The sequence below is a fragment of the Ochlerotatus camptorhynchus genome, unplaced genomic scaffold (assembly GCF_037179485.1).
Source record: "Ochlerotatus camptorhynchus isolate MF236.1 unplaced genomic scaffold, CSIRO-AGI_Acam_v1.1 ptg000530l, whole genome shotgun sequence".
Taxonomy (NCBI): Eukaryota; Metazoa; Arthropoda; class Insecta; order Diptera; family Culicidae; genus Ochlerotatus; species Ochlerotatus camptorhynchus.
Genome location: NW_027041014.1, coordinates 5436831 through 5464250, shown reverse-complemented (window position 1 = coordinate 5464250; position 27420 = coordinate 5436831). Strand labels below are relative to the sequence as shown.

Here is a 27420-nt window from a genome sequence, read left to right as displayed (position 1 = left end):
GTTGCTTTCAGAGCTTTATTTCAGTTCCATTAGTTTCAGGAAATTTACAGGAGCTTTAAAAAGTTCTTAAACTTCAGAAATGTCTAAATTTGTTGGTAACCTGTAAGGGTAAGTGTGTGTGTGTGTGTGTGTGCGTGTATTGACAATCTAACTCCCACTGACTGGTAGTGGCATTATGAATAAAATCCTCCTGCAACCAACTTTTATATAAATAATTGCAAGAAGCTTAAATCCGGGAGTCAGAAGGTGACAGCTCTAACGCAACTCCAAAAGCCCATTTCAAGAACGCAAGCATTCCGAAGCGTATTTAATGAGTTGGAAATGTTTGTAGTATCCAAGGGGTAAGTCACTCAGCACATTGTGCCGAAATGAGATTCAGCACACCTTCGGCACAATCTCGTAGACATTGGATTGTTGTAAATTAAATTGGGAACACTGCTGGACAGCTGTCCTTGAGGTTATTCACAACATTACGCGCTGTTTGACTGTAGATTTAGGAACATCCTCTAATTGAATATACTAGAGCCGGAACGAAAGCCGGATTAGCGGATACTGTATAAAAATGGAAAGAAATTGGTCGTCATCCTAAAAAAAAACCCATCCCAACTTATGCCACATCTAGAACGTTCTTTAATACATATGTTTTGGTTCAATAATTTGATCTTGATTCATGACTGGAATTTATTCCTTCACATTAAGAGAGAGAGCGAGTAAAGATCATCTTTGGTTGTAGTATTGTACACAGCAAAAACAAAAAAGTCGTGGAATGTAACATCGAAACTGCAGCACCTAGGTCATCCCATCGGTTGTGTAATATTACGTTGTAAGATGTATACAGTTTTTACGAACAAATTTTCATTTTTGCTGTGTACTGGACATGTTGATATACACATATGCATCTTTATTGATTCGGAGTAGTTGCTTTATCGGAGGAATCGGAGCTTTCTGAGTTGGGACTTTTATCGGACACCTGAAATAAAAAAATGTCGTTCCATTAAATAAAAAAAGAAGCAAAATAAATAATTCCACTAACATGAAGACTACTGGACAGTAGTCTTTCGATCGATTCAACGTCCAAATTGTCATCCAGTGCTGAGACCTTTTTCAAGGCTGCCGAAACGATGCTCAGGTCCCCGCGAAGTTCGCTGACCAGAGCGGTGATCTTCTTGGCATTACTCAGAACGTCAACTGTCTGCGTGTACGGGTTGTAGCGGACTCCGAAAGGTCGTTGAATGTTCTCAGCAAATGCCCTACAATGGAAGGTTGGTATCATCGGTTAGTTGTCACTCTCCACTTTGATTCATAACCCCAACATATGAGCCAGTGCGAAATGTTTAAGGTTGATGAGGTCTTAGAGGTCGTGCAAATGATTGTATGTATGTACATGGAGATTATTACGAATACATATAAGAGATTTGTGAATTTCACAAATACTGCTCTATCTATGGCTAAAGTTGACAATTTTTTTTTTATTTTATAGAACAAACATGTCATGGATTAAACTACACAGCAAAAAAATAATTTTAATATCACATCAAAGTGGATGCACTTCAATCGTGTCGAAAATATGGTGTAATATTACTTGCCAAAAAGGACAAAATTATCAATAATACAGTGCATGAACTGACTTTACGCTGCTTTTACTGCATTTGTTTATTTGTGGGGTCATAAAAATTACATGAGATTTTCAACATGATTGAAGTGCATCCTCTTGGAGGAAATATTTAAATTTATTTTTTCCTGTGATGTGTTGTTGTCAAGCATAAATTAAAATATCAATTTACCCAATTTTGAATTGCTACCAAAATGACGAATATTGCTTGTTCGTCATTATCGTAGCAATCACACATTGGATTTTTACAACCTTTGGACAACTAAAACCAAAGTTAGAGCGTTATTTGTGACATTGCAATTGCTTCCATAGTAATTCCCATATAAACTTCATACCATTTGCAGGGCCTTTAAGCCTTCATCAATCTTAACCATTTTTTGCACAGACTCATATTTTGGAGTTATAATTCAAACTGGAAGGTGGCCTATTATATTGCAAATACTTTTCTCAAAATGAAGCACACTAATGTAGAAGTTATAGTACAATATAATGACAACCCTCGCAAGTAACATTGCACGTGTTATGGAGGTTTTAGAACGTTCTTTAAGAAGAGCTTTTGAGTGTGTTGATTATTTTCTTCTAATTCCGTTTTTTTGCTTATCTTTTAATAGATACGCGTATTTCGTCTACTACTTGCAGACTTCATCAGTGCCAAGTGGTGTTGAGCAATCATGGAAAATCATTTGCATTCATTTCATACATTCATTTACATTCATTTGCCTCTAAATTTTTCATCAACAGCATTCCACAAAATGATGTATAGAGCTTTTGTAGGTTTTATTATAAGCTACATATTTTGCTCACAACTCAAATCCGTATCTCTTATGCATCACAAACTAGAGCGGGCAGAACTTGTTACTGTTTTTCAGTGAATGTAAAATACATTCACTGAAAAACAGTGGTGGCTTCTGTTTGCTCTGCTTCGTCATGCATAAGAGATACGGATTTGACTTGTTAACAAAAGTTGTAGTTAATAACAAAACCTACAAAAGCTCTATACATCATTTTGCGGAATGCTGTTGAAGAAAAAAGTTAGAGGCAAATGAATGTAAATGAATGCACGAAATGAATGCAAATGATTTTCCATGCATGGTGTTGAGTACACCAGTGTTGGCAAAATCATCAATCAATTGATATTTTCCGCTCTTATACGTTCTCAATATCACGCGTGATATTGGAACAAAATATCATGCTTGATATTGATTTTACAAGCTCCTTGGATACTGCGAGACTATTCACAACGTACAAAAATCAAGCTGAGAGTTGACTCAACACGAAAATGATTCCGTTGCACATCGTTTTCTTAGAAAGAGAAAGTATAGTTTACTATCTATTTTTTTATCTTCACCAATGGCAGACACGAAGTGACTGCTGCCAACCGAAACTGCGTTCGGGTGTAAAACAAAAAGCATGAAATTTAATCTCACCACAGTTTGTTGAGATTTTCAGCTGGTGAGTTTTGTTAGCTTGATATTCTGAGCTGCGATACCACAGCTTGCAAAATTTTTTGCTTGTTGATTTTTGTCTACGAAAATCAAGCGTGATCTTGAGAATTGGTGAGATTATTTTTTTTTTATATTTTCCCAACACTGATCAACACACTCAAAATCTCTTCATTAAGGGATTCCGTTAAGAAATTCGACAAAATTAAGAGATTGAAGTTCTTTAAGTCTGAATCATGGTCTACAAGACTATGATAACATCAGAATTGTTACTTGAACAGTATAACATTGATACACAATGATTGGGGTTAGACGCATATATTTATTTGCTCCATGATTTCGGGGCAATCTATTATACCCTGTATGCTGTCCTGGATGAGCAAAGCTCTAGATCGAACAGCTGGCATCAACTTTCATTACTGAGCAGACGAAATAGATCCCTCCTAAATAGTTGAAAGTTGAATGGACTCAGCTCTCACAGCACCATAGCTTATTATTGAATCCGAACAGTATGTATTCAAGAAAGGACATAGCAGCAGTGACACATGTCACTGAACAAATGTGATTACTAGTGTGCAACCTATTCTAGTCACAATCATGCTGTAGCAAATTATATCGATGGAAGTGTACAATGATTTTAGACTGCATGGGAGGATGTACCATTCATAGAACAGAGCCTTGACGTATTGTCGACAACATACTAGATGTGCTACTTGTACGTTAATTGGAAATCTAGAATTACTCCCAGATCTTGTACACAGTAGCACCAACCGGTGAAAACTAACGATTTTAAATTGGCTCACTACTTGACTAGCCTATCGGGCCCATGCAGATCGATTAACGTACCCCATTCTAGTCGAAATTCTAGTACTACACTGTGTTTGTTTTGATTCGCTAGGAAAGTTTGACAGATAAAATGAGGGGTTCGTGGATTTTCCTATGTTTCGAGGGGTGCATTGATTAACTTGGGCCCGAAGAGAGTGCCAGAGCTGAGCCAAAAAGTTGAGCACGTTTCTTCGGGACCTTCTGGTCTTAGAGTTGCCTCTATGGTAGCACAGTGGTCGGAGATGGCAAAATCACAAACATATTAGGTATTTCAGAAAAGGATTTCATGAGTAATGATGTAAAATGACAATTGGCACCACCTTCATCCAGATATTACACAGACTAAACATTTTAGACTGGACAACGGACAACACACAACCCCTAGTAGACCAGAAGGGAAACTTCTTTTCATTTACGAAATAGACCTCGACGCCTAGTGAGGACAACTTTAGGTGAATTATATGGAGAATTCGATGATAGTTATGAGCTTTTAGTAGTTACGTAGTTAGATGTATAAGGGCAACAGAAAGAGCACAAGTAGTTTTTCCAGACTTTAGTCATATTAAGTAGATTTTAGTTTGCAACCACAATTATAGCTTTACAACAAAAAATATTAATGATCATAATTGCGTTGTTAAAAAAGAGGGAATAGCGAATATCCTTGTCATTTCCTTCCTTGAACTCCACCATTTCCAGATTTCAACGGTATTCAAAATGGAAGAACTTTGCATTTCATCAAAGGCTAAAGATTTTCCACAGCGACTACATTGAACATATTAAAAAAAAAAAGATTTATATTTTCAGATCCCATTCCGCTAAATGGCCCAACAATTTCAAAATAGTTATAATTTACATGCTGCATTTGTTTCTTAGGATATTGGTATTATTTGTCATTATTTTATTAGAGGATTTGAGTTATGTCCACAAATCCACAGGCAAAAGAGTGCGCGTTTGACTTGCTCATTTATTGTCTGCGGCTGTGGAATAGTTCTAGCGACGTTTTCATCACTACCTAAGGCACCACGTTGCCGAAATAATTTCCAGGCGATGGTGTGTTATAATGCAATTCTTCTTTACCCAAATATTGTTTTGTTTCTCTCGTCATGACTAACGTATTCATCTAAGAGAGAAACGCCTTAGGTTAGTGTTGCATGCTGTACCATCATCAGCATTGTTGACGGTTTCTCCGGTTACTACGTTGGTCACAAGAGTACTAAAACAATAGTTCTCGGAGTCGAGAAGTCGGATTCGAGAAGTCGGAGTCAAGAAGTCGGAGTCGAGAAGTCGGTGTCGAGAAGTCGGTGTCGAGAAGTCGGAGTCGAGAAGTCGGAGTCGAGAAGTTGGAGTCGAGAAATCGGAGTTGAGAAGTCAGAATCGAGACATCGGAATCGAGAAGTCGGAGTTGAGAAGTCAGAGTCGAGAAATCGGAATTGAGAAGTTGAAGTCGAGAAGTCGAAGTCGAGAAGTCGAAGTCGAGAAGTCGAAGTCAAGAAGTCGAAGTCGAGAAGTCGAAGTCGAGAAGTCGAAGTCGAGAAGTCGGAGGTCAGGTAACACAGGGAACGGCGCCGGTGGTGTAGTGATAAGCGTGATTACCTCTCACCCCAGCAGGCCTGGGTTCAATCCCAGTCGGCGCCGCATAACATCTCTGATCACGCCTTCCTTCGGATGGGAAGTAAAGCCGTTGGTCCCCGGTTCATGAGTTGATGGGTCGATAGGTAGGGTCCAGGTGTGGGAGCTGCCTTCCTGGAACGTCGGTAGCATTGGTGCTCAGCACGGAAAACAAGATCGACGGAAAAAACAAACCAAAGGAAAAAAAAAAAGGTAACACAGTAGCACTAAGATCAGGATAAATTTATAAATTTTTCAAACTGTAATGTTTAGAGTTTAATAAACTGAGATCTAAAAAACTTTTGAGGTACATCTGAAAAGTTAATAAAAATAAGAAGCTAGAAAATAAAAAAACAAAATTGCGAAAAGTACCTATACAATTCGGAGGGGTGAGGGAAACTAATCCCAGTAAATAAATACGAATTCGAAAGCTCTCCATTACCAACTATGGATGAACTACAACAGAACACTTTGTTGAATACAGGTACACAGTTCCATTTCATACGCATGAGCCATGTAGCAAAAAATTGTCATCCCTATCGATGTTGTAAGCCCAACTATCATTTCTCGCGTTACATTTGAAAAGGTCCTATCCTCATTGATCGATTCTCTTCATCTACTTTCTCTTTGGTTTACCACGGCAACATAAACGAATTTCTCGGTAAGCTCGCAGTACAGTTCGACAGAAGATGATGTTAGCTTGCGCCTGAAACAACACACAGAATGGGAAATTCATTTGCAGTCGGGTTATTCGCGATAGAGAAAATCGATAAAGAGAATCGATCAACAATGATAGGCCCTTTTCTCGTGTTGCGAGAGATTTTTCCCAATATAAAAGATTTAATAATTTAATTTATACAGCCTCAAAGCTGTATTCAAATGTTATACGATATGTGGCAACCTTTACTGTACTATACTGTACAAGCAAAACTGGCTACTTATGATTGTTGGGACGGGACGAAGCTCTTACCTTCCGGGAGCTTCAGTTTGCCCTCGTCAGCAGTAGTGGTAAATCTGCCGGGCCGGACGAGATTGGATCCCCGGTGTTAAAAAACCTCTCCCTCGACGGAAAAACGAGGCTACTCGCCTTCTTCAACGATCTATGGCTCACTGACTCGTATCCGGACCTCTGGAAACAAAGCTTGGTAGTGCCCATTTCGAAGAACAACACGGAAAGTGAAGAAGCCTCCTCCTTTAAGCCGATTGCGCTCACTTGCTGCTGACAAGAGTGATGGAAAGAATGGTAAATCGTCGTCTTAGGCAGTACCTGGAGTCAAACGGCCTCCTTGACGAACGGCAGCATGCGTTCTGGCAAGGACACGGCTCCTCCACTTACTTTGCAGCCCTCGGGCATGTACTTAAGGAAGCCCAGGACAACGGTCACCATGCGGAGCTAATTTCCCTTGATATTTCAAAGGCGTTCAACAGGACATGGACACCTGGTGTCATCAGCATCACACATTTTGTACGGAATTTCCTCTTTGATCGTACCTTCCAGGTGACTGTCGGGAACACTCGCACGGATCCGTTCCCCGAGGAAACTGGCCCCAGGGATCTGCCATAGCGGTAACGCTATTCCTGGTGGTATTCAGCCAACTGCCCAAGAACGTGCACGTAATCGTTTATGCCGACGACATACTCATCGTCGTAACGGGACGAACAACTAAGTGGACCAGGAACATAGCTCAAGCAGCAGTCTCCGCCGTCAGCAGGTGGGCGCTTTCGGTTGGTTTCCAGCTTTCCGCGCCGAAGAATGTACGGTGCCATATCTTTCACTCGGGCCATCTGATTCGAGGACCACCGATCACCATCCAAGATCGTCCGATTCCGCTCAAGAAAACGTTGTGTGTTCTGGGGGTAGTACTGGATCGCACCCTAAGCTTCAACCAGCACTTCAGGATGGTGAAAGAAAACTGTCGTAGCCGCATCAATATAGTCAGGACAATCTCCCGCCCGCATCGCTCCAGCAACCGTGAGATCTGCCTTCGTGTCGGGCTCGGGCTGTTATCGACAGTCTACTTTTCTACGGCCTCGAAATTACCTGCTTTGTCACCGAGAAGCTCAACCACATCCATGTTCCGATAAACAATACCTACGTACGTATCGTATCCGGCCTTCTCCCTTCCAGGCCCGCAGACTACGAAAGCCGCTGCCCTCGCTGCTAAGACATTCGGGAACGAAAGGGTCTTTCTCCTCAACGAGGGGAACAGAGGCCTCCGCACTGCATCCAACCGTGACCTCCCCCGGTGGCCAGGGTCCACTGGCATGGAGAAAAGAGTTGGCGATCAAGCGTCGTCAAAATAGATAAGCGGATTAAGAGTGGATTCCAAGCCGAAGATAACTCTGTAGCTTTGAGACGTTCTGTTGCAGAGCTTCTCGGGTCGGTTTATCCGGGGCTCGTTCATCGCTTTACGGACGGATCGTGGTTGCGGGCTGGAGTTGGACTCGGAGTGGCAGGACCGAACACTGCAACGAGTCAAAGTCTACCGTAGGAGTGTTCCGTCTTTTCCGCTGAAGCCGCAGCTATTCTAGACGCAGCCATCACTCCGGCAGATCAACCGATCCTCGTGTTAACTGACTCACACAGCGTCATCCAAGCGCTGGAAGCCGAAGCCCCGAGCCACCCCTGGACACAAGCCATTACACGGTACGCCCCACCTTAAACCGTCTTTACGTGGATACCCGGAAACGAGGCTGCGGACAGACTGGTGGGATCTGGTGCATCCCGTCCCCTCTACACCAGGAACGTACCCCTCCTAGACGTCAGGCGTTGGATTGCGAATACTATTATGGAAGCCTGGCAGCAGAAATGGTTCCAGTCGCGGACCACTTTCCTGAGGAAGATCAAGAAAACCGTACGCCCCTGGCTGAACAGCCAAGGACCAGCAGATCATCTCAAGACTCCGGACCGGCCATGCGAGGATTTCCTGTAATTTCGGTGGATCACCTTTCCGCAAGGTTTGTTCAATTTGCAGCATCCTCGCCTCGGTGGAACACGTGCTGTGTGTCTGCCCGGAGTTCCAGGAGCTACGCGAACAACACGGACTACCCGAGAACGTCAAGAATCTGCTTGGTTTCGCCAATCGGCGTTGTCTGCGCTGATCGCCTTTCTGAAGGACGCCCACTTGTATTATCAAATCTAGCCCCCCGTCGGTGGCTGCACTGTTCGTGTTTTCCTCACCTTTCTATTTTTTCTTCCGTCGGACGGAGCACTGTCTTCTACGGTGAAGCTCTACCTTGTTCGCACACCACAGTCCTCACCACAGCCCCGATGTAATCTTAACTTTACATTAAGTTTTTAGAATGTTGTCTGTCGCATTCGTTGGGTAATCAAAGCCAGTTATACGTCACGTTAATGTCAAAAAATCACGGCGATAAAGAAAAAAAAATCTAGTACCAATCACCGACGGACATCGATTGCCATCCATTGACGGCAATCGAAAGTGCAGGAAGGCAGCTTCCACACCTGCGTAGGATATCACACCCATTCCATACATGGACCGGGACCAACGACTTTACTTCCCCCTTCCGTAGCACCAATATGTAGCACTTTTGATGTTTATGTTATTCATCAAGAGTGGTTGGTTGTGTAGAAGCCATCAAATGAGTAACATATTCACTTTGTTAGCTTTGTGTTGCAGCTACAAGTTGGAAGTTGATTAGTATGTGTATTGAAGTGACATTAGCGTTTATTGACTGCTGTTATTACAGCTTCTGCTATTTTGCTAGCTTCTGCTTGTAGCTGTATTTGCAGTTTTTTCAGCTACTTTACAGCACAACGCTGGAAAAGATGGCTTATAGATAATGCTGAAAATGTCAGTGGGGAAATCGTTAAGGTTTTGATTTACAATTCATCATTCAGATCATTTTTCTTGCATGTGGATTTCTTCAGTTATGGTCGTCCCTGAAGCCTATAGAGCAGCGTTGCCCAAGGTGCGTCCCGCGGGCTGGACATGATCTCTCGCAGCAATTATATCATTCTAGTTCAATTATATCCATCATTATGAATTTTGGCCCAGAATGAACGAGAAATAAATAAAAATGCAGCTTGAAACATGTTCATCGAACGAAGATACAGCCATTTTAAAAAAGCAAGTATAGAAAGGTTGGGCAGACCTGCCAAAGAGGTTAAAGTCTCGACGAACACTTCTCCGGCATCTACATACAAACCTCATCTTTTCCTTCGCTTCCTCAAAGGAATCCGTATAGAAGTACGCATTCTGATAAGCCGTAATGATGCACTCTTCCATGCAGGTAACATCCGGATCGAATCGCTTAATCTTTACCGTGGTGGTAATGGCATGCTGCAGCTCTGCAACCGAGGACAGCAATCCTGCTCCGAATACCTTGAAACTGCCATCCTGCTGACGGCAGAGGCCGAATTCCACCGTGAAGAAATATAGCTGAAATTATTCATACACTAATTACTCATTCAAGTTGGAACGCACACGAACGGAATCCTACAGTCGCCAACTTATTGATATCATCATCCGTAGCGCCAAGCGAAGCCAGCCCAATCTCCTGCGAAAATTGCGCAAAACTCTGATTCGCCAGCAGCGGCATGTGTCCCAACAGCTCGTGGCAACAGTCGCTGGAAATACAAAATTTCAAATTGTAACCACCGATGAGTTATAATTTGAAATTTTAATTTACGGTTCCGGAGTGTAGAACGGATCTGACGAGTGTCGAATATACTGGGTACAGTGGAAAACACGGAAGGCCAATCCGGAGAGAAAGTCCCTTGGCGAAAGGTACCCTGCGACGGGGCGAATCTGGAAGCCGGTTTTCCTCTTGAGAAACACGTTGATATCCTGCAGCTGGGGGAGATTGTCTTCCCGGTAACCGCAGTACTTTACCAGCTCCGGCCAATTTTCCAAGTACTCCGGCACTGCATGCTTGATGTAGAGTTTCTGCAGCTCACGAAATACAGTGCCCCTGTCAAGAGAAAGAGAGAGGACGCAACCAATAAATTGAATTAAGTTGTTTTGAATATTCTCGTTAACGAAAGGATAAATTGCGCTCATTCAATTCGATCCATCCTGCCTTGATGGTGACCGATATTTCTTAGCAGAAGGAGCAACTTCTTCCCATACATTCGAGTCGAAATTCAATTTACCATGTTTTGATCTCTTCCGGTGTATACTGAACTCTCGGGATTGGATTGCCACTGAGAAAATAGAAAATAGGTTGTAAGTTTAATTGGATCTTTGCAACATGTCAGGGTGAAACTTACTGCTTGTACGAATTGGCAATAGCTGCAAACTGCTCTCGCCGTTTGCGATAAACCGGATCCTTGAATCCGGGATGGTCCGCATCCAGGGCATCTCCGTACATCAGCACGTTCTGGGCACGGTCCAGATCGGAAATTTTTCTTGGAAACCAGTGCATTTCGCCAAAATCTGTTGGAAGTTTGAATGAGTGACTCGTGGAACGATTGAAAGCTCAGTAACAAGTGTTACCAAAACTCCCGCAAGCCGACAGTGGAGTTGGTGGTGGTCCATCGCTGGTAATGGGTGCGGCAAAGCTAACGTTGTGAACTTCACGTTTCAACAATCGCATTACTTGCTCCATTCGGCTGGCGTCGCATTCGATGTCCACTAGGACATCGGCTTGCTCGCATGGTTCGCTGGATTTGTTCAGTTCCACGTGAAGTACGTTAATTCCCAGCTCCTGGAAGACCTGTAGGGCACGTGCCAAACCACCCACTTGGTTTTTGAGGGTAAAAACGATCGACGTCTTGTCCGACCGTTGACCGTTTCCGTTGCTGCAGTCGATTTGTTTGCTTTCCTGTGGAATGGATCAAAGTGCGATTATCGCTTAATCGTTGTTGCTTTTATCAATGTACAGTACCCGTTCGATTTTGGCAACGAAGCCGAATATTTAATGTTGCCAAAATCGAACCGTGTTAAAATCTAACAGGTTATTTTGGAATTGGGCCGATGGGCCGCTTCGAAAGGCTTTCAGCTATCTGCTGGAAAGAGCGCTAGTCACGTTTACCAGTACCGACATCGGGTCTGCGGACCATCCATAAAGATCAGTGATCAAGACATCCCACTGAAGAAAACTGTGAAACTGTTGACCGGTCGCTGAGTTTTGACCAACATTTTTAAGGGATCAAGGCCAGCTGACACAGCAGGATCAACCTCATCCGCACAATCTTCCGTCCCCACCGTTCCCGCATAAACGCGAACCATAAATTGACCTTACCGAAAATGGTTAAAAATTGTTTATAATCCCTGCTAAACTTCAACTGAAATGGTTATGGAACTTTACAAGAACGTTTAATGATAAAGTTTTAACCTTATGTATTATGGTTTTTTGGAAGCGGACCTAACAAATAATGAGTTGTTAAGAACCATTACCATTCAAAATTCTTGTTTTCTCCATATATTTTCGGGAGGAGGACTATATTAGAACCTTTTAACTTATGGTTTGAGAACATTAATGGTTATGGTTATGGTAGTCAGTAAGGTCCATAAATAGTTTTGTAACATCGATCAACTTTATGTGGAATATATCGCGAATTAGTTGCCTGTAAATTACTGATTACCAATTCACGATATATTCCACGTAAAGTTGAGCGATAATACAAAACCATTAATGGACCTTACTGACTATAATAACCATAACCATTAATGTTCTCAAACCATAAGTAAAAACGTTCAAATATAGTTCTCTTTTCGAAAATGTATTGAGAAAACAAGAATTTTGAATGGTAATGGTTCTTAACAACCCATTATTTGTGAGGTCCGCTTTCAAAAAACAATAATACATAAGGTTAAAACTTTATCACACAAACGTTCATGTAAAGTTCCATAACCATTTCAGTTAAAGTTTAGGAGTGATTATAAACAATTTATAATTATTATCGGTAAGGTCAAGTTATGGTTCGCGTTTATGCGGGTTGCCCAGTGCGGACAGCGTAGGAAACGGAATGGTCCCGTGCCACACTTCCGTTCATTCGAAAGATCAAAGGCGACATCGGAAAGTGGACGGACGTTGCGAACCTGCGAGACTAGAGGATTTTTTCCAGACTTCAGATAGGACACGCCATATTTCTTCGACGGCGGAGCACGTGTTATGCGTATGCACACAATTCGAGCACCTTCGTGGCCACCACGGTCTGCGCTTTTTAAAGGCGGCGAAGCTATGTTTCAGGATTTAGCACCATCGATTATTTTGGCCATCGGGACATCCCCACTGAACGGGGGCTCCCACAGACCTCCTACAGTGAAGCTATGTTTTGTTATTGGTTCTTTATTAGACGTAGGACTACTTCCATATGGGGGTACACTTTGTGAAAACCGAAAGTGGAACATGTAACAAAATTATGAAAGATTTGGAACGTTAATAACTCAGCTGCCCCTAGACCAATTTTAATAATTTTATCACCAATCGATCAGAAATATTTCTACGCATTTGTTTAATCAAGATTTTATCATTTTTTCAAAATGTCACTATTGAAAATTGCACGAATATGCAACTGTTGCTATGATAATTAAAATTATCACCGATTGCCTTCTTCTTCTTCTTCTTCTTCTTCGAATTTCATGCTTATTGCATATCGCATATTAGCTTATTGCGTGCTCTCAACTTAGTGTTCTAGATACACTTCCACAGTTATTAATTGAGAGCTTTCGATGCCTGTACCATTTTTGCATTGGTATTATTGTGTGGCAAGTCCAATCATACTTCTATGCCCAGGGAAGTCGAGAAATATTCCAACCCGAAAAAATCCTAGACCGGACCAGGAATCAAACCCAGACACTTCCAGCATGGTCTTGCTTTGTAGCTGCGCCTTTACCGACTGAACTAAGGGAGGCACCGATTGCCTGCGAAAAGCAATTTCCCTAACACAGATTTCAAAGTTGTATTTTATCCAGTCTTACCTAACGGTTTTTATTCAATCACTGCGTGGTGAGCTTTGGCGTTCTCCAGTACACAACGAAAGGCTGCCCGCAAGCAGCGAGCTGCAGCCCACATGAGCATCCATTGAAGGAGGAAAAAACCGCACCGCTATTGATCAGAATCAGTAGCTCTTCGTTAGTCGCTATGGGCCATCTATGTCAAGCGCGTCATACAAAAGAGTATAAACAGAGGGAACCTCGCTAAAATTCCTATTCCTATACAAAATACAAGCTCAAATAAGATTTATTATAAGACCACGTAGTCCTACGTCACCAATGCGTACAACCCCATAGGGATGTTTTTTCTTAATTTGTACCTTTTTAGTCTGTCTGTTTTCCTATGCTGTTTACTTTGTTATTTTACTAGCTGTTTATACTTTTACTTAAGTAAAAGTATAAACAGCTAGATAATGAAATGTTGAAGTAGCATGATATTCAAGCAAGGCTAAGGCTTCTCACTATTTACGGGGATGAACTAGCCTACGGCTAAAAATCTCCTAAATAAAGTTTGAAAACAATGTAAAATAGTGATTCATTGAAATAAACGCTCAAATTGAGCAAAATTTTGTATGAAAGTGCCCCCGATGAAACATTTCAAAAGTAATCTTTAAATTATGAGAAAAGTCCCCTCATTCGAATATCAGGGCTGTTATATAACAGGCGCAGATTTCGCAAATTTCACGGATTTCTCGATTTTCGGTGATTTGAATTTTCAGACGTGAAAATCGCGGAAACTTTAAATAATGTCGCAAAAATCTCAAAGGGACTGATGTGTTATCATGAACATTGCGGAATTCGTTTTAATGGTGCGAATTGTTCATTGTAATTGTTAGGAATAATTATCACGATTATCTTTTTATAGTGTATTATGATGTACAGAGCATTTTTAGGAATAATTATCACGATTGTCTTTTTATAGTGTATTATGATGTACAGAGCAGTGATGCCAACTGGATTCTTAAGAATTCATCCAGTTTTATCCAGTTTTCCATTATTAAGGTGAAAGTTAATGATTTTCCCTTGATACTGAATCCACACCCTTTCAAACCACACCCAAATTCGAAATACACCAATACAAACAAGCATTGAAAATTAGAAAAATGGGAAGTATTGACATTTTGAACATATGCGTAAACAAAATATTATTGTATAATTATAATAATTCTACTACTGAAATAACAACTTCATTTCCAAGATTACAAGTTCAGGGTAGTTCTACTAATGCTCAGGGAAGTCTTGCCGTAGTTCAGGGAAGGCCTGCCGAACTTCAGCGAAGTCCTGATGAAGTTCAGGGAAGCCCTGCCGAAAGTCCTACCGAAGTTCAGGAAAGTCCTTCCGATGTTCAGGGAAGCCTTGCCGAAGCTCAGGGAAGTCTTGCTGAAGTTCAGGGAAGTTCTGCGGAAATTCAAAGAAGTTCTGTTGAGTTCAGAGAACTACTGCAGAAGTTCAGAGAACTTCTACCGACGTTCAGGGAAGTCCTGCTGAAGTTCAGGGAACTCATGCCGTAGTTCAGGGAAGGCCTGTCAAAGTTCAGGGAACTCCTGCTGAAGTTCAGCGAAGTTCTACCGAAGTTCAGAGAAGTTCTGCTGAAGTTCTGCTGAAGTTCAGGGAAGTTCTGCCGAATTTCAGGGAAGTTATGCCGAAGTTCGTGGAATTATCTAATTATCTTTAAAAATACCAGGATATAACAGAATACCTTCATCAAATAGGCTGAAATTTTCGCAGAAAATCCTCAAATACTACATGGGCATACTTTGGTTCACGTGTAGAGGGCCTTAGAAAGTTTGTTTACAAATGCTTTTGTGCCGTTATCAAATGTTATGCCTGATATCTTACAATATGCATCATCGCAATAAAATGGAAAACGTCACGCGCGAGCTTGATCCTGCTGACGGTGCTGATGGTGTTTCTAGCTAATTCATTCATGGATCGCCCCGTCGTGTGCCTTTTTTTTTCGCTTCTCTTTGTTCCTAACAATATTTTGAAAAGATCTACGGGAGTGAAATATGACCTTTCATACGAAATACTTGTGTAAATGATGAGCAAAGTTAGCGACCACTATGATTGTGGTCCTAAAATTGAACTTAGAAAATCGTTTACAGAAAATTTAAACAATAAATCAATCTTGTAAAAATTGCTAGAGATAGCCATTGTAGTTCTTTAATTTTGCACGGAAGAGTTTTTTCGATTTTCTTCTTCTTCTTCTTCTTCTTCTTCTTCGAATTTCAAGCTTATTGCATATCGCATATTAGCTTATTGCGTGCTCTCAACTTAGTGTTCTAGATGCACTTCCACAGTTATTAATTGAGAGCTTTCGATGCCTGTACCATTTTTGCATTGGTATAATTGTGTGGGTCAAGTTCAGTCATACTTCTATGCCCAGGGAAGTCGAGACATTTTTCAACCCGAAAACTTCCTAGACCGGACCGGGAATCGAACCCAACCTCCTCCAGCATGGTCTTGCTTTATAGCTGCGCCTTTACCGACTCAGTTAAGGGAGGCCCCGATTGAGCGCTGCGTTATTTTGTAAAAAATCGATTAAGTGAGTCATTCTAAACCGATCCACTTTCACCTTAACAGCAAAATATTTTGAATTATTACCAGTAAAATTAAGATGCTAACACTTTAAACTTTTATATGGGAATTGAAATCTGGAAATGCAGTATTTAATTGAAATGCAATAGTAGAATTTAAATCTGCAACGACGATCAAGCTCGCTTAACGGATAGGCTAATCTACACTCATAAAATTTGACACATTTTTATTGTCGAATTTCTATGTAAAATTCCACGTGATTTTCATGTGTCCACACATAAACACAATCCACTTAGAAGTACACATGAAATTTATTATACAAATGAATAGCATGTGTGGGTACACATGAATTTTATGAATACACATAAGAACTATGTGTCCCACTCATATATATCATTTGTTTATCACATTGCATAAATTCATGTGTGGGACACATAAAAATTAGCATTGAATTTTAATTAGTGCAACTGATGTTGAGAACATGTAACAAATCCGAGGGGGCGACACATCTAAATCACAATTCTAGATACTCAAAAAATCTCACACAAGCGAACCAATCTTCGAAAAATCTTGTTTCATTTCTCACATCTTTCAATAGTAATGATGTATCGCTGTCAATAGTAATGATGTATCGCTGTTGTTTATCCACCAATATAATTTGAAATTTTCGGGGCCCGAAATCTATTTAATGAAATTTAAATACCGTAAACCGGGCGAAAATTGATCATGATTTTCAGCAATATGTGAACATTGTTGTCGCTTGTATTTTATTTTCAATTCATTTTCTGTTTAAACTAGTACAAACCCCTAGAAATTGATTTGTTATATTATTTACGAATGTTTTAGTTTAAGTAGTTATTGCTCGAACATTTGAAAATACTGCTTTGGGGTGAACTTGCAGCTATTCAGCAGTTCCATTTCAAATGACGATTTTTTTTTAAATTTTTTGATCTAGAAGGTCGATCGATTATGTTTAAACTTTGCACAGTTGTTTGTTATTATTCAACATGCCATTTTACATATTTGGTTCCCTAGTTTTGTACACGACTGACACTTGAAAAGGGCTTATGCAAAAATAATACGCATCAATAGAAAAACATATATCTTGCGAACGATTTGTTTGATTGAGATAGATAGATAGAAGAAGTTGCGGACAAGTATTGTGCCTTTCAAGAAAAAAAATATATACTGTAAAAAAATATAATTTTTTTTTAACAAATAAAATCAAAATTATCAAAAAAAAAAAATTAAAATTACTCAAATTGTGAATTTTTTTCAAATTATTTTTTTATATTTATTTTGTAGTTTAGATAAAGTAATACTTACTGACACTGTACATTTGTTGGGCAAATCATAAACAAAAAAGTTATGAATTATTGAAAAAATAAGTATTTTCCAAGGGACCACCTACAGTTATCAAATATCTTTAAAATAGTGCTAATATTAAATTTACAAAAAAATTACTCATTATGCTTAAATTGCCCAAAGTTGTTATTTTCGAGATACTCGTAGGTTAAAATTCACTTATCGCAAAATTTGTGCAATTTTCGCTCTTTGAGATGTTATTCTTGAGTGTTCAATCTTGAAAATATTTTTAACAAAAAGCCCCATTAATTTCCTTAAACTTTGCTGTTCACAGTTTTTTAATCATACGCATGAATTAAGATATAATTAATTAGCTAAACTAGCTAGCCGTATATGCGGCCAAACAGAAAAATACACTTTTCCCATACCGCCTCTTACTCATAATTAATTATATGTTAACTCATGCGTATGATTAAAAAACTGTGAACAGCAAAGTTTAAGTAAATTAATTGGGCTTTTTGTTCAATGCCCATGGTGAAATCCAAACTGCTCATCTGCAAAAATTGAGTTCGTATTGATGTCATTCTATTTAAATTATCTTTTCAAAAAGTTTACTAATTGAAGAAAGCAAACTTATTGGACGGTAGCTAGAAGCTTCAGCTGGATCTTTTTCTGGCTTCAAAATTGGAACAACTTTTGCAGAATACCAAATGGAAACACCTGTTAAATAATTTTACCAAGAAATACAAGGTACTCTCAGGGAGTTTTTGATGAGGATGTTGAAAATTCCATCATCACCTGGAGCTTCCATATTATGAAACTTTTTAGTTATAGATCTTACTTCGTCCAAATCAGCCCCCAGGAATCATTAAAAATATATTCCCGAGAAAAAATATTCAGATAATCCCGAGCAACCTGATTCTCAATAGGACTGGTAAGACCCAAACTGAAATTATGGGAACTCTCGAATTGCTTAGCAGATTACTATAAGAATCAAAAATTTTCAAATTTCCAAATCGATATCCAAGAAGGATTTACTCGGGTGGGGTCCAAACAAGGATCGAAGAGGAGTAAGAGTCGAACAAGGTAGAAAATTGGCAGGTATATTGAGCACTGAAAAGTGCTGTTTAAATTTGTTGTAGCTTTAGGTAGCAGCAACACTTTCTTCAGCAGAAAGCAAATAGATCCGCACGGTAAGAGAGTACGATGCGGACTGATTTAAAGTTTCTGTTTAGTTCTTGTTACCACCACCTAGAATGCACTCGATTTTATCATTAAAATAGAGTGTCCTAAGGAGAGGGTTTTTTGCGTAAAGTTGTGCAAGCCATAACTGGGAACAACAAGAAGATGGGTTATACAAACTAATTATTTGCATATGGACTGAACCCGAGTATTCAGTTTTATCAAAGTTTAAAATCATTATAAAAGTCCAAATCATGGGCAACAAGACCAGGCTAAATTGGATAATGATCATATATTGATTATACCGAATATTTATGAATATTGATATCAACACTTCTATTAACATCAACATTCCCTGACGATGGAACGTTTTTCAAAAAAAAAAGTCTAAACAGGGTTGGAGTGATGGAAATAAAAGAAATCAAAACATAAATTAAGCTTATTGATTAACGTTTAAAAACGTTTTGCCCCGTAACGTGAGTAGATCACCTTTTCGTGGTACGTTACGGGATGAAAGATCTACCACCGATTCCTAGTCCTGACTACTTCAAACTAGGGGAACAGAATTTTTCAGTAATCAAAGGAATACATCTTAGTCCTTGTTACTTTTTATGCCTTGTTGATAGTGACAAGACTCGGCTTTGTCCACCGAGGATGATCTTGAAACAAGGAAAAAATGAATTATGTGATTCCTAATCTTCTATTCGTTGTTCCCTAGTTTGAAGTGGCTAAGACTAGGGTTCTGTGGCATCGTCATTATCGGTGTCATCCCTTAATTTGGTTGCTAAGGATTCCAATTTTGACTGACAAAGGGGCGTGCATTTGGAGTGTGTTTCAACACTCCGAAGAGTATAAATAGCGGGACCTTTCAATTAGTGTCGAATCCTTGCGATAAATGCAAGAATGCAACTGGAAAAAATCGAATACTTCATCATTTCTCAATAGTGATGAAGTAATATGACATGCACTAAACTAAGGACACGGCATATACTACAATAGATCAAATGGTGCTGTTAGGTTCCGAACAGAGGAACGTTTAATACGTGAATCTACAGCTTTGGTACTATACTTTTTCTGGATAATTATTACAAACCAATTACAAACTAAATAATTAAGCTCGTCTTTCATTAATAAGAATCATTTTTATAGTTGTGGAAGTTTCTAATGTTGGTTCATAAAATAGAGAAAACCATTATTTCCAGTGGAGCAAATATCAAACCATTAACTGAATACATATGATAATCCGACATTATTCGAGCAAAAATGCCATACCACAGCTATGGAAATTCCACCATTTGTAGATTCATAAGTTTTAGATATTAGCTGGAAAGTTCAGAGAACTTGCATTGTTGCTCGTAATATTCTTAAAAATTTAGTAAGCGTGATTGCCTCTCATCCCAAAAGACCTGGAACCAATATCAGTCAACGCCGCCGGGACTTTCTGAGGCACACAATCTCTGGTCACGTCTTCCTTCGGAAGGGAAACAAAGCCCCCGGTCTATGAGTTGGTGGGTCGATTGGTAGGTTCCAGGTGTGGCAGCTGCCCCTCAAAATTGTCACTCACTTTCTACTTTCTATATACAATTTGCATACTGCCGTAGTACAACGGAACTATCAACTCTATACTTTCATCTCCACATCTATCGTGTAAGAATGTCCTCTTTCAGTCTGATATTGACGTTAAGCACCTCCAACTATATTTTAATTATTTTTTTTAAATCCCCAGGATATCAAAAGTCACATCATAAATGTCTTAATTTAGAATCTGAGAAATCTTTCTTAGTCTTAGTACCTCTGGGATCATGATATTTTTTCGATGTCCAGGATCATATAAAATTGGAAAATTCAAGATATTCAGGAACATTCATACTACTTTGGTAAATTGATTTTTTTTTTTATTGCTGCACATTGATTGTGACTTTTTTTTATTCAGGATATTGATTTAAAAGTTTGTTTTGTTGTGGACTTTGAATTTTGTTTCGATATTCTAAGATCTTAACCCGTAAAAGCCCGTAATTTTCAAAAAAAGTTATCTCAGAGATGCCATATCATATATACCTGCCATTACGATAACATATTGATTTTTTCATGGAACTCCCAAAAAAGGTAGAGAGCAATCATAAGACTCCATGCCTACGTTGGAATCGGTTCCGGATGGTCCGGATTATGGATCCATATAATCAAATTTATCATCCATCATAACTATATCAAGCGACATATCAAATCACATCACTCGACGAAATATGAGCAATGACACTCAAAATGACAACCTTAGAGCCATATGGCCACCGTAGAATCGGTTCCGGATCATGGTTCTACATAGCCAAATTTGATATCTCTCATAACCATATCAAGCGACAGATCAAATCACATCCACTCGATGAAATATGACCAATGGCACTCAACAAACATTTTTCGATTAACAGTTTTCTGAAGATAAGCTTAACATTTTTCAAAATTATGGCTCGATTTAAAATGGTGATCTGAAGATGCAAAATGGTAGTTTTGGTCATGAGGAACGTTTCTGATAATTTTCAGCTTAATAAAAATATACGAAAATTAATGGATTGGATTTACAATTGTACCTTATTAAAAAGGGTCATGATTTTAAGTATTAAATAATTTTACTGCATGGGTTTTGATTGAAAAAAAAAATGTCACAACTTATTATCGATACAGTCCAGAATTATTTCCAGAATCATAAATTAACATCCACCCATAACTTGATCCAACTGTTTTTTTTTTTTAATTTGAAAATTCTCTCGGCACTGATATTTACTGCAAATTCCTTCCGTTTATGCAGCGGGCTGCCCTCCTTGACGGTCCATTCCTGCTCGCCACTGTGGTACAACCATAATCCGAGTAATCCTTTTCCGGATCCACTCATCGTACTTGTTCACAATTTTCCACAAAAACTTGCTTCACTGCCCGGAAAATTTCCCCTAGTAAATCCTGCTCGAGAATCCACTTGAAATCACTGCACTAAAACAAGTCACCAACCCGAACCTATTCACAACCGATCCTGTATGGCACGAATCTCTCCGACCCGACACGCACAGCCAGCGATATTCAACTGTTGAATCTCGGTAGAATTTTCCCGCCTTTTATACCTTTCGGTTTTTCTGGGTCGTTTATCTCCCACCCCCACCAAAAGGGAAAAAGTTCTTCAGTGAAAAGGAGGAACCAGCATCATTGTCGTCATCCATCTCCAGCCTCAGGTCTGCAACAGAAGCAACAGCATCCATCCTTCCATTGGCAACAGGCAACAAGTGGCAGTCGTTTGGGGGAGCCATCACCACATCCGCCACCCACACCACCCACCACCATGGATCCAAACGAAATCGTTGTTCTTAAGAGATGACGCTCCTTCGTCTCGCACTCACGAAGAGATAGCTGCCAATTGGCTGAATCACGATAAAGTCAGGAATAATCTAAACTTTACTGTCACGCTAGGATTTTCTGCTGGGTGGGCACATATCGAAGCACATGTTTTACTGCAAGCACTTACGGAAATTTGGTTTGCTGATGTCACCCATCCCAGTGCGGGTCTTTAATTGTTTTTGAATTTGAAGACGGTTCGGTGGTTGACGAATTGTTTTGAGAATGACGAATTGTTTTGAGAATGACGAAATGATAATTTTCGGACTGATTGATGTACTTTTCCTGGAACTTTGGACAGAAGGATAAACATCAAATCTACGTAGCGTCAGCGGTGGGTGGATACAAAGAATCATCATTTCCATTTGTAAGTTTTCTGCGTTTGAACTGTCTGGGGGATAATGCCGAGATTGGAAAAGGAAGAGAAAAAAAAAAACGATTGAATATGGATACATTCAAGGGCGTTGCTTCGGAAAGAAGATTCCGAGGATTGCATATAAAATTGATTAATCCTTTTGGATTTTGTAGCATTTACAATCTGGTGCATCTGCTGCCTAATGATGGACTAATTTAGACGCAAAAAAGGACTATTTTTGATCAAAAATTACAGTATTCTAAAAAACTGGCATACAATGTTCTGAAAAATTTCTATTTTTCGATCTGCCAATGAGCCGGAACAAAAATTAGGATACAAAACTGATTTTTAGGGATCGTTCATGACAAATTAAATTTTTACTGATAAAAACGGAAAAATGGAAAGTTACTGTTTTCTGCAAAGCTCATTGTAATAATCTTTTCTACAACTTTGCTGAAGACACCAATGCATTATATTGACAAATGAAAAAAAAAGTAGATGCTTCTTCTCACTTCTAGGGTGATTAATCAAAATAAAAAATACGTCAAAGGACAGCACACAAAATTCTACTAAAATTTCCCCAAGGCACTACATGCCTAAAGTCAGAGTTGAAAAATGTTGAACTTGTATTCTGAAAATCACTATAAGATACACATCAGCGCATAAATGTTTTCACTTAAATTTGACACTTTCCTCTGTTGTTGCTCTTCCGAGTTTCTAAAAGGTGTTTGTCAAAATTGATTCATTTTTTTTGTTTTCCTTTGGTTTGTTTTTTCCGTCGATCTTGTTTTCCGTGCTGAGCACCAATGCTACCGACGTGCCAGGAAGGCAGCTCCCACACCTGGACCCTACCTATCGACCCATCAACTCATGAACCGGGGACCAACGGCTTTACTTCCCATCCGAAGGAAGGCGTGATCAGAGATGTTATGCCTCAGAACATTCCGGCGGCGCCGACTGGGATTGAACCCAGGCCTGCTGGGGTGAGAGGTAATCACGCTTACCACTACACCACCAGCGCCGTTAAAATTGATTCCTGTTCTGTCAGAAATAAGTCTGAGACAGTAGCAGGTTTATTTATAAATTTTACGTCAGTCAAATTTAAGTGAAAATTCACCAAATGGAACACAGCCTGAAATTCATTCCTTGCTTTCTTGACGCAGGTCACTATGATTTGGTGTTTCAGTGAATTTCTCACTTTCGGTTTGTTTTATTGTTATCTTTTTCATTCTACACGCGTGAACTCTTGTTGTTAATCCACTATTGTCTGTTTTAGTTCCCTCTTATTTCTATTTTCTACGCAGAATCAAGGTTGCAAATACTCATTTCAGCTAAAATAATGTTTTTTGAAGTATTAAAACAAAAAGATGGTATGATGGCATGTTTTACTTGTAACTTACAAGAAGAGGTTGCATAGTATGCGTTTGAAACATAAAACCTGTAAATTTTGCTTTCTATGAGTCACAATCAGCGATTTTCTGATCGCTGAGTGAGTGAGTGAGTGAGTGAGTGAGTGAGTTTGTGAAAAATCGCTGATTGTGACTCTTGTTTGGCATTTCACTCAAGGAAACTCCGTTGACTTTCGAAGAATTCTACACGCTGCTTACTCAAGTGGAAGCAATTCTAAATTCACGACCTTTGTTTTCCCATTCCGATGATCCAACTGAAGGCGAAGTAATTACCCCTGCACACTTCCTCATCGGAAGACCACTTACCGCTATTCCTGAGCCTTCCTATGAAGGCCTGAGTAAAAACCGGTTGTCCAGGTGGCAGGATTTACAGCTAATGAGAGAGCATTTTTGGAGGTCTTGGGTCCATGATTATCTTGTTAGTTTGCAACCAAGGGGTAAAAAGGATAGAAAAGTGTACTATAAAATACAATCTTGATTGTGATTGGTTGTTGTCATGTTAGTAGGGAGGCCGTTTTCCCGCGGCTATCTCGGGGTTAGTAAAAAAAAGGATGAGGAGGAAGGAAGGGAGATTTTTTCTGCTGCTGATGCATTGACGGTCGGTAAACTCAGGACGTTTACAGTGCCAGCGGCGGTGCAGGGTCGTGTCGAAACTTATTCGCTGTTGCGAACATCCTCCCCCACGCGATTCGATGATTCACCTGGAGATTCCTGATTGTTGACTTTAGGCTTATTGTCATCTATGGGTAGAATGGAAATTTTCGTTATTGGGCGTCGGTAAACTGTATCTCCCACTTTTACATCAACAACTCTCACTAAGTTGTCTTCGCCAGGGTGCGAGTGGACAATTCTTCCCAATTTCCACTGCTGTGGTGGCAAATTTTTATCTTCGAGTAAAACGACTGAACCGGGGTTAACATTGGGCTGACGAATCTGATTTTTACCCCTTGGTTGCAAACTAACAAGATAATCATGGACCCAAGACCTCCAAAAATGCTCTCTCATTAGCTGTAAATGCTGCCACCTGGACAACCGGTTTTTACTCAGGCCTTCATAGGAAGGCTCAGGAATAGCGGTAAGTGGTCTTCCGATGAGGAAGTGTGCAGGGGTAATTACTTCGCCTTCAGTTGGATCATCGGAATGGGAAAACAAAGGTCGTGAATTTAGAATTGCTTCCACTTGAGTAAGCAGCGTGTAGAATTCTTCGAAAGTCAACGGAGTTTCCTTGAGTATTCGCTTCAGGTGGTACTTTGTGCTTTTGACGCCAGCTTCCCACAAGCCTCCAAACTCGGGAGCATCTAGTGGAATGAAATGCCAAACAATTTCCTTGGTTTGGCAGAAGGATTCAATTTCATGAACAGCGGAGTGATCACGAAATAAGACAAAAACCTCATGTAGTTCTGTCCGGGCACCTCGGAAATTGCTACCGTTATCCGAGTGCAACTCTCTAACTAAACCTCTCAAACTGATAAACCTCTGTAGAGCGGCGATGAAGGCAGCCGTAGTCATGTCCGACACTAATTCCAGATGAATGGATTTTGTTACCAGACATACAAAAACCGCAATGTATGCCTTCACGAGAATTGGTTTCCTTACTCCATGCTTAATAACGAACGGCCCTGCATAATCGACTCCAGATACTTCAAAAGGAGCTGCAGGAGTAACGCGACTAACTGGCAAGCTACCCATATATTGAGTAACTCCCTTAGGTTTTATACGGAAGCATCGGACACATCCTCGTGTAATCTTCCGTACAGCCGATCGAGAACCCAGCAACCAAAAGCGTTGACGAAGAGCGGACAACAAACCAGACGGTCCGACATGGAGGTGTTCCTCGTGGTATGCTCGAATGAGAAGATCGGTCAGAGGGTGATTTGGCAAGATGTACTGGTGTTTCGTACTCAGGGGAACCCGGGAATTCTGAATCCGTCCTCCAACACGTAGAACCCCATCTTCCAGAAAAGGTCCTAGCATTCCGATTTTTCGACAAGGTTCTCCATTCTCAACCCTTTTTATATCGTCAATCAGTACATTTTGTTGGATAACCTTCACAATCGTATGGAGAGATGATCTTAGTTCGCCAATGCACAGTGGTACAGAATGCAGATTTAGGTGGAATGATATGTTTTGAGCCTGAAATTGAAACTTTAGACTAAAAGTCTCTTCTACAAAGTTGTTCCTTATAGTTAGGCCCTCATTTTTATGACAATGAATTCTAGGGTGGTTCCTATTATCATTAAAATCAAAAATCTAACTTTTTTGTTTGAATTAATTAAGGTATACATTCTTCGGCAAAGTTATAGCTGAGCTAATTTCAAGCAACTTTGATGAAAATAACTTTTTTGTATCTCTTAAATTGGCCGATTTAGAACTATTTCCTTGAATTGAGTTAGGGTGGCTCTTAAAAAAACAGTTTTTTTGCTCTATTTTTCTTATTTCGAATTTCTCAGCAAAGGTGTTTTCAGATAACTTTTAGATCTTAAGAAGGCGCAAATTTTTGTTACACAAAGTTTGTCAATATCTTTCGCCGATCAAGAGTTATTGTCGTTTTTATACTAAAAATATGCACTTTTCAAATGTTAATATCTCTGTTTGGGGCAAACAAAAAAAAAGTTTTTTTGCAGCATTTGAAAGGGCGTATATTATTCTCAATAATTTGGAAAAATTGGAGGTATGTTATTTTTTAAACTCGTATAAAATCAATTTGAATTTATTCATATTTTTTACTATATTTGAGTATATCTTTTTTATTAGAAGAGATACAGGCAACAAATTCAAAAGTAAAACATTCGTCTTAAAGAGTTTTGAAAGTCTCTAGTAGATAACTTTCATGAGAATTTTCAAATAAAAAAGTTATTGTTAAAAAACTATTTTTTCCAGGAACACCCTAAGTCAACTCCGAAAAATTACTCTAAAACGAGAACGTTAAGAGATAGAAAAAATTTTTCTTCGACAAAGTTTCTTGCAAGTAACTTAACTACAACTTTTTTGAACAACACATGTTTATATTTTGTAAAACAAAAAAGTTAGTTTTAAAAATTCCCTAATTTGAGGACCACCCTGACGTTTGCAAACACCAAAAGAAGGGAATTTTTAAGAACAAAAACTTCTTCGAAGACACTAAATGTCCAAATATTGAAACAAATGTACTAGCACATTTTATATAAATTTGTCATTAGAGTGGTCCTATGAAATCCATCTTTTGCCAATAACTTTTTTATTTGAAATTTATCATGAAAGTCATCTTCTAGAGACTTTTAAAACTCTTTAAGACGAATGTTTTACTTTTGAATTTGTTGCCTGTATCTCTTCTAATAAAAAAGATATACTCAAATATAGTAAAAAATATGAATAAATTCAAATTGATTTTATACGAGTTTAAAAAATAACATACCTCCAATTTTTCCAAATTATTGAGAATAATATACGCCCTTTCAAATGCTGCAAAAAAACTTTTTTTTTTGTTTGCCCCAAACAGAGATATTAACATTTGAAAAGTGCATATTTTTAGTATAAAAACGACAATAACTCTTGATCGGCGAAAGATATTGACAAACTTTGTGTAACAAAAATTTGCGCCTTCTTAAGATCTAAAAGTTATCTCAAAACACCTTTGCTGAGAAATTCGAAATAAGAAAAATAGAGCAAAAAAACTGTTTTTTTAAGAGCCACCCTAACTCAATTCAAGGAAATAGTTCTAAATCGGCCAATTTAAGAGATACAAAAAAGTTATTTTCATCAAAGTTGCTTGAAATTAGCTCAGCTATAACTTTGCCCAAGAATGTATACCTTAATTTATTCAAACAAAAAAGCTAGATTTTTGATTTTAATGATAATAGAACCACCCTAGAATTCATTGTCA

At 39.3% G+C, this 27420-nt stretch overlaps 1 protein-coding gene across 1 annotated transcript; it reads right to left on the bottom strand.

Moving 5' to 3' along the window:
- Window positions 1-624: 624 nt before the first annotated feature.
- Window positions 625-21461, bottom strand: Trh (tryptophan hydroxylase). Its single transcript, XM_065236132.1, has 9 exons — window positions 21196-21461; window positions 10947-11274; window positions 10721-10886; window positions 10604-10654; window positions 10141-10422; window positions 9952-10078; window positions 9658-9890; window positions 1034-1250; window positions 625-970 (listed from the first exon to the last, which is right to left on the bottom strand). Exons 1-9 carry the CDS (start codon window positions 21301-21303, stop codon window positions 902-904), a joined length of 1581 nt encoding a protein of 526 aa, XP_065092204.1. The 5' UTR covers window positions 21304-21461; the 3' UTR covers window positions 625-901.
- Between the last annotated feature and the right edge of the window lie 5959 nt (window positions 21462-27420).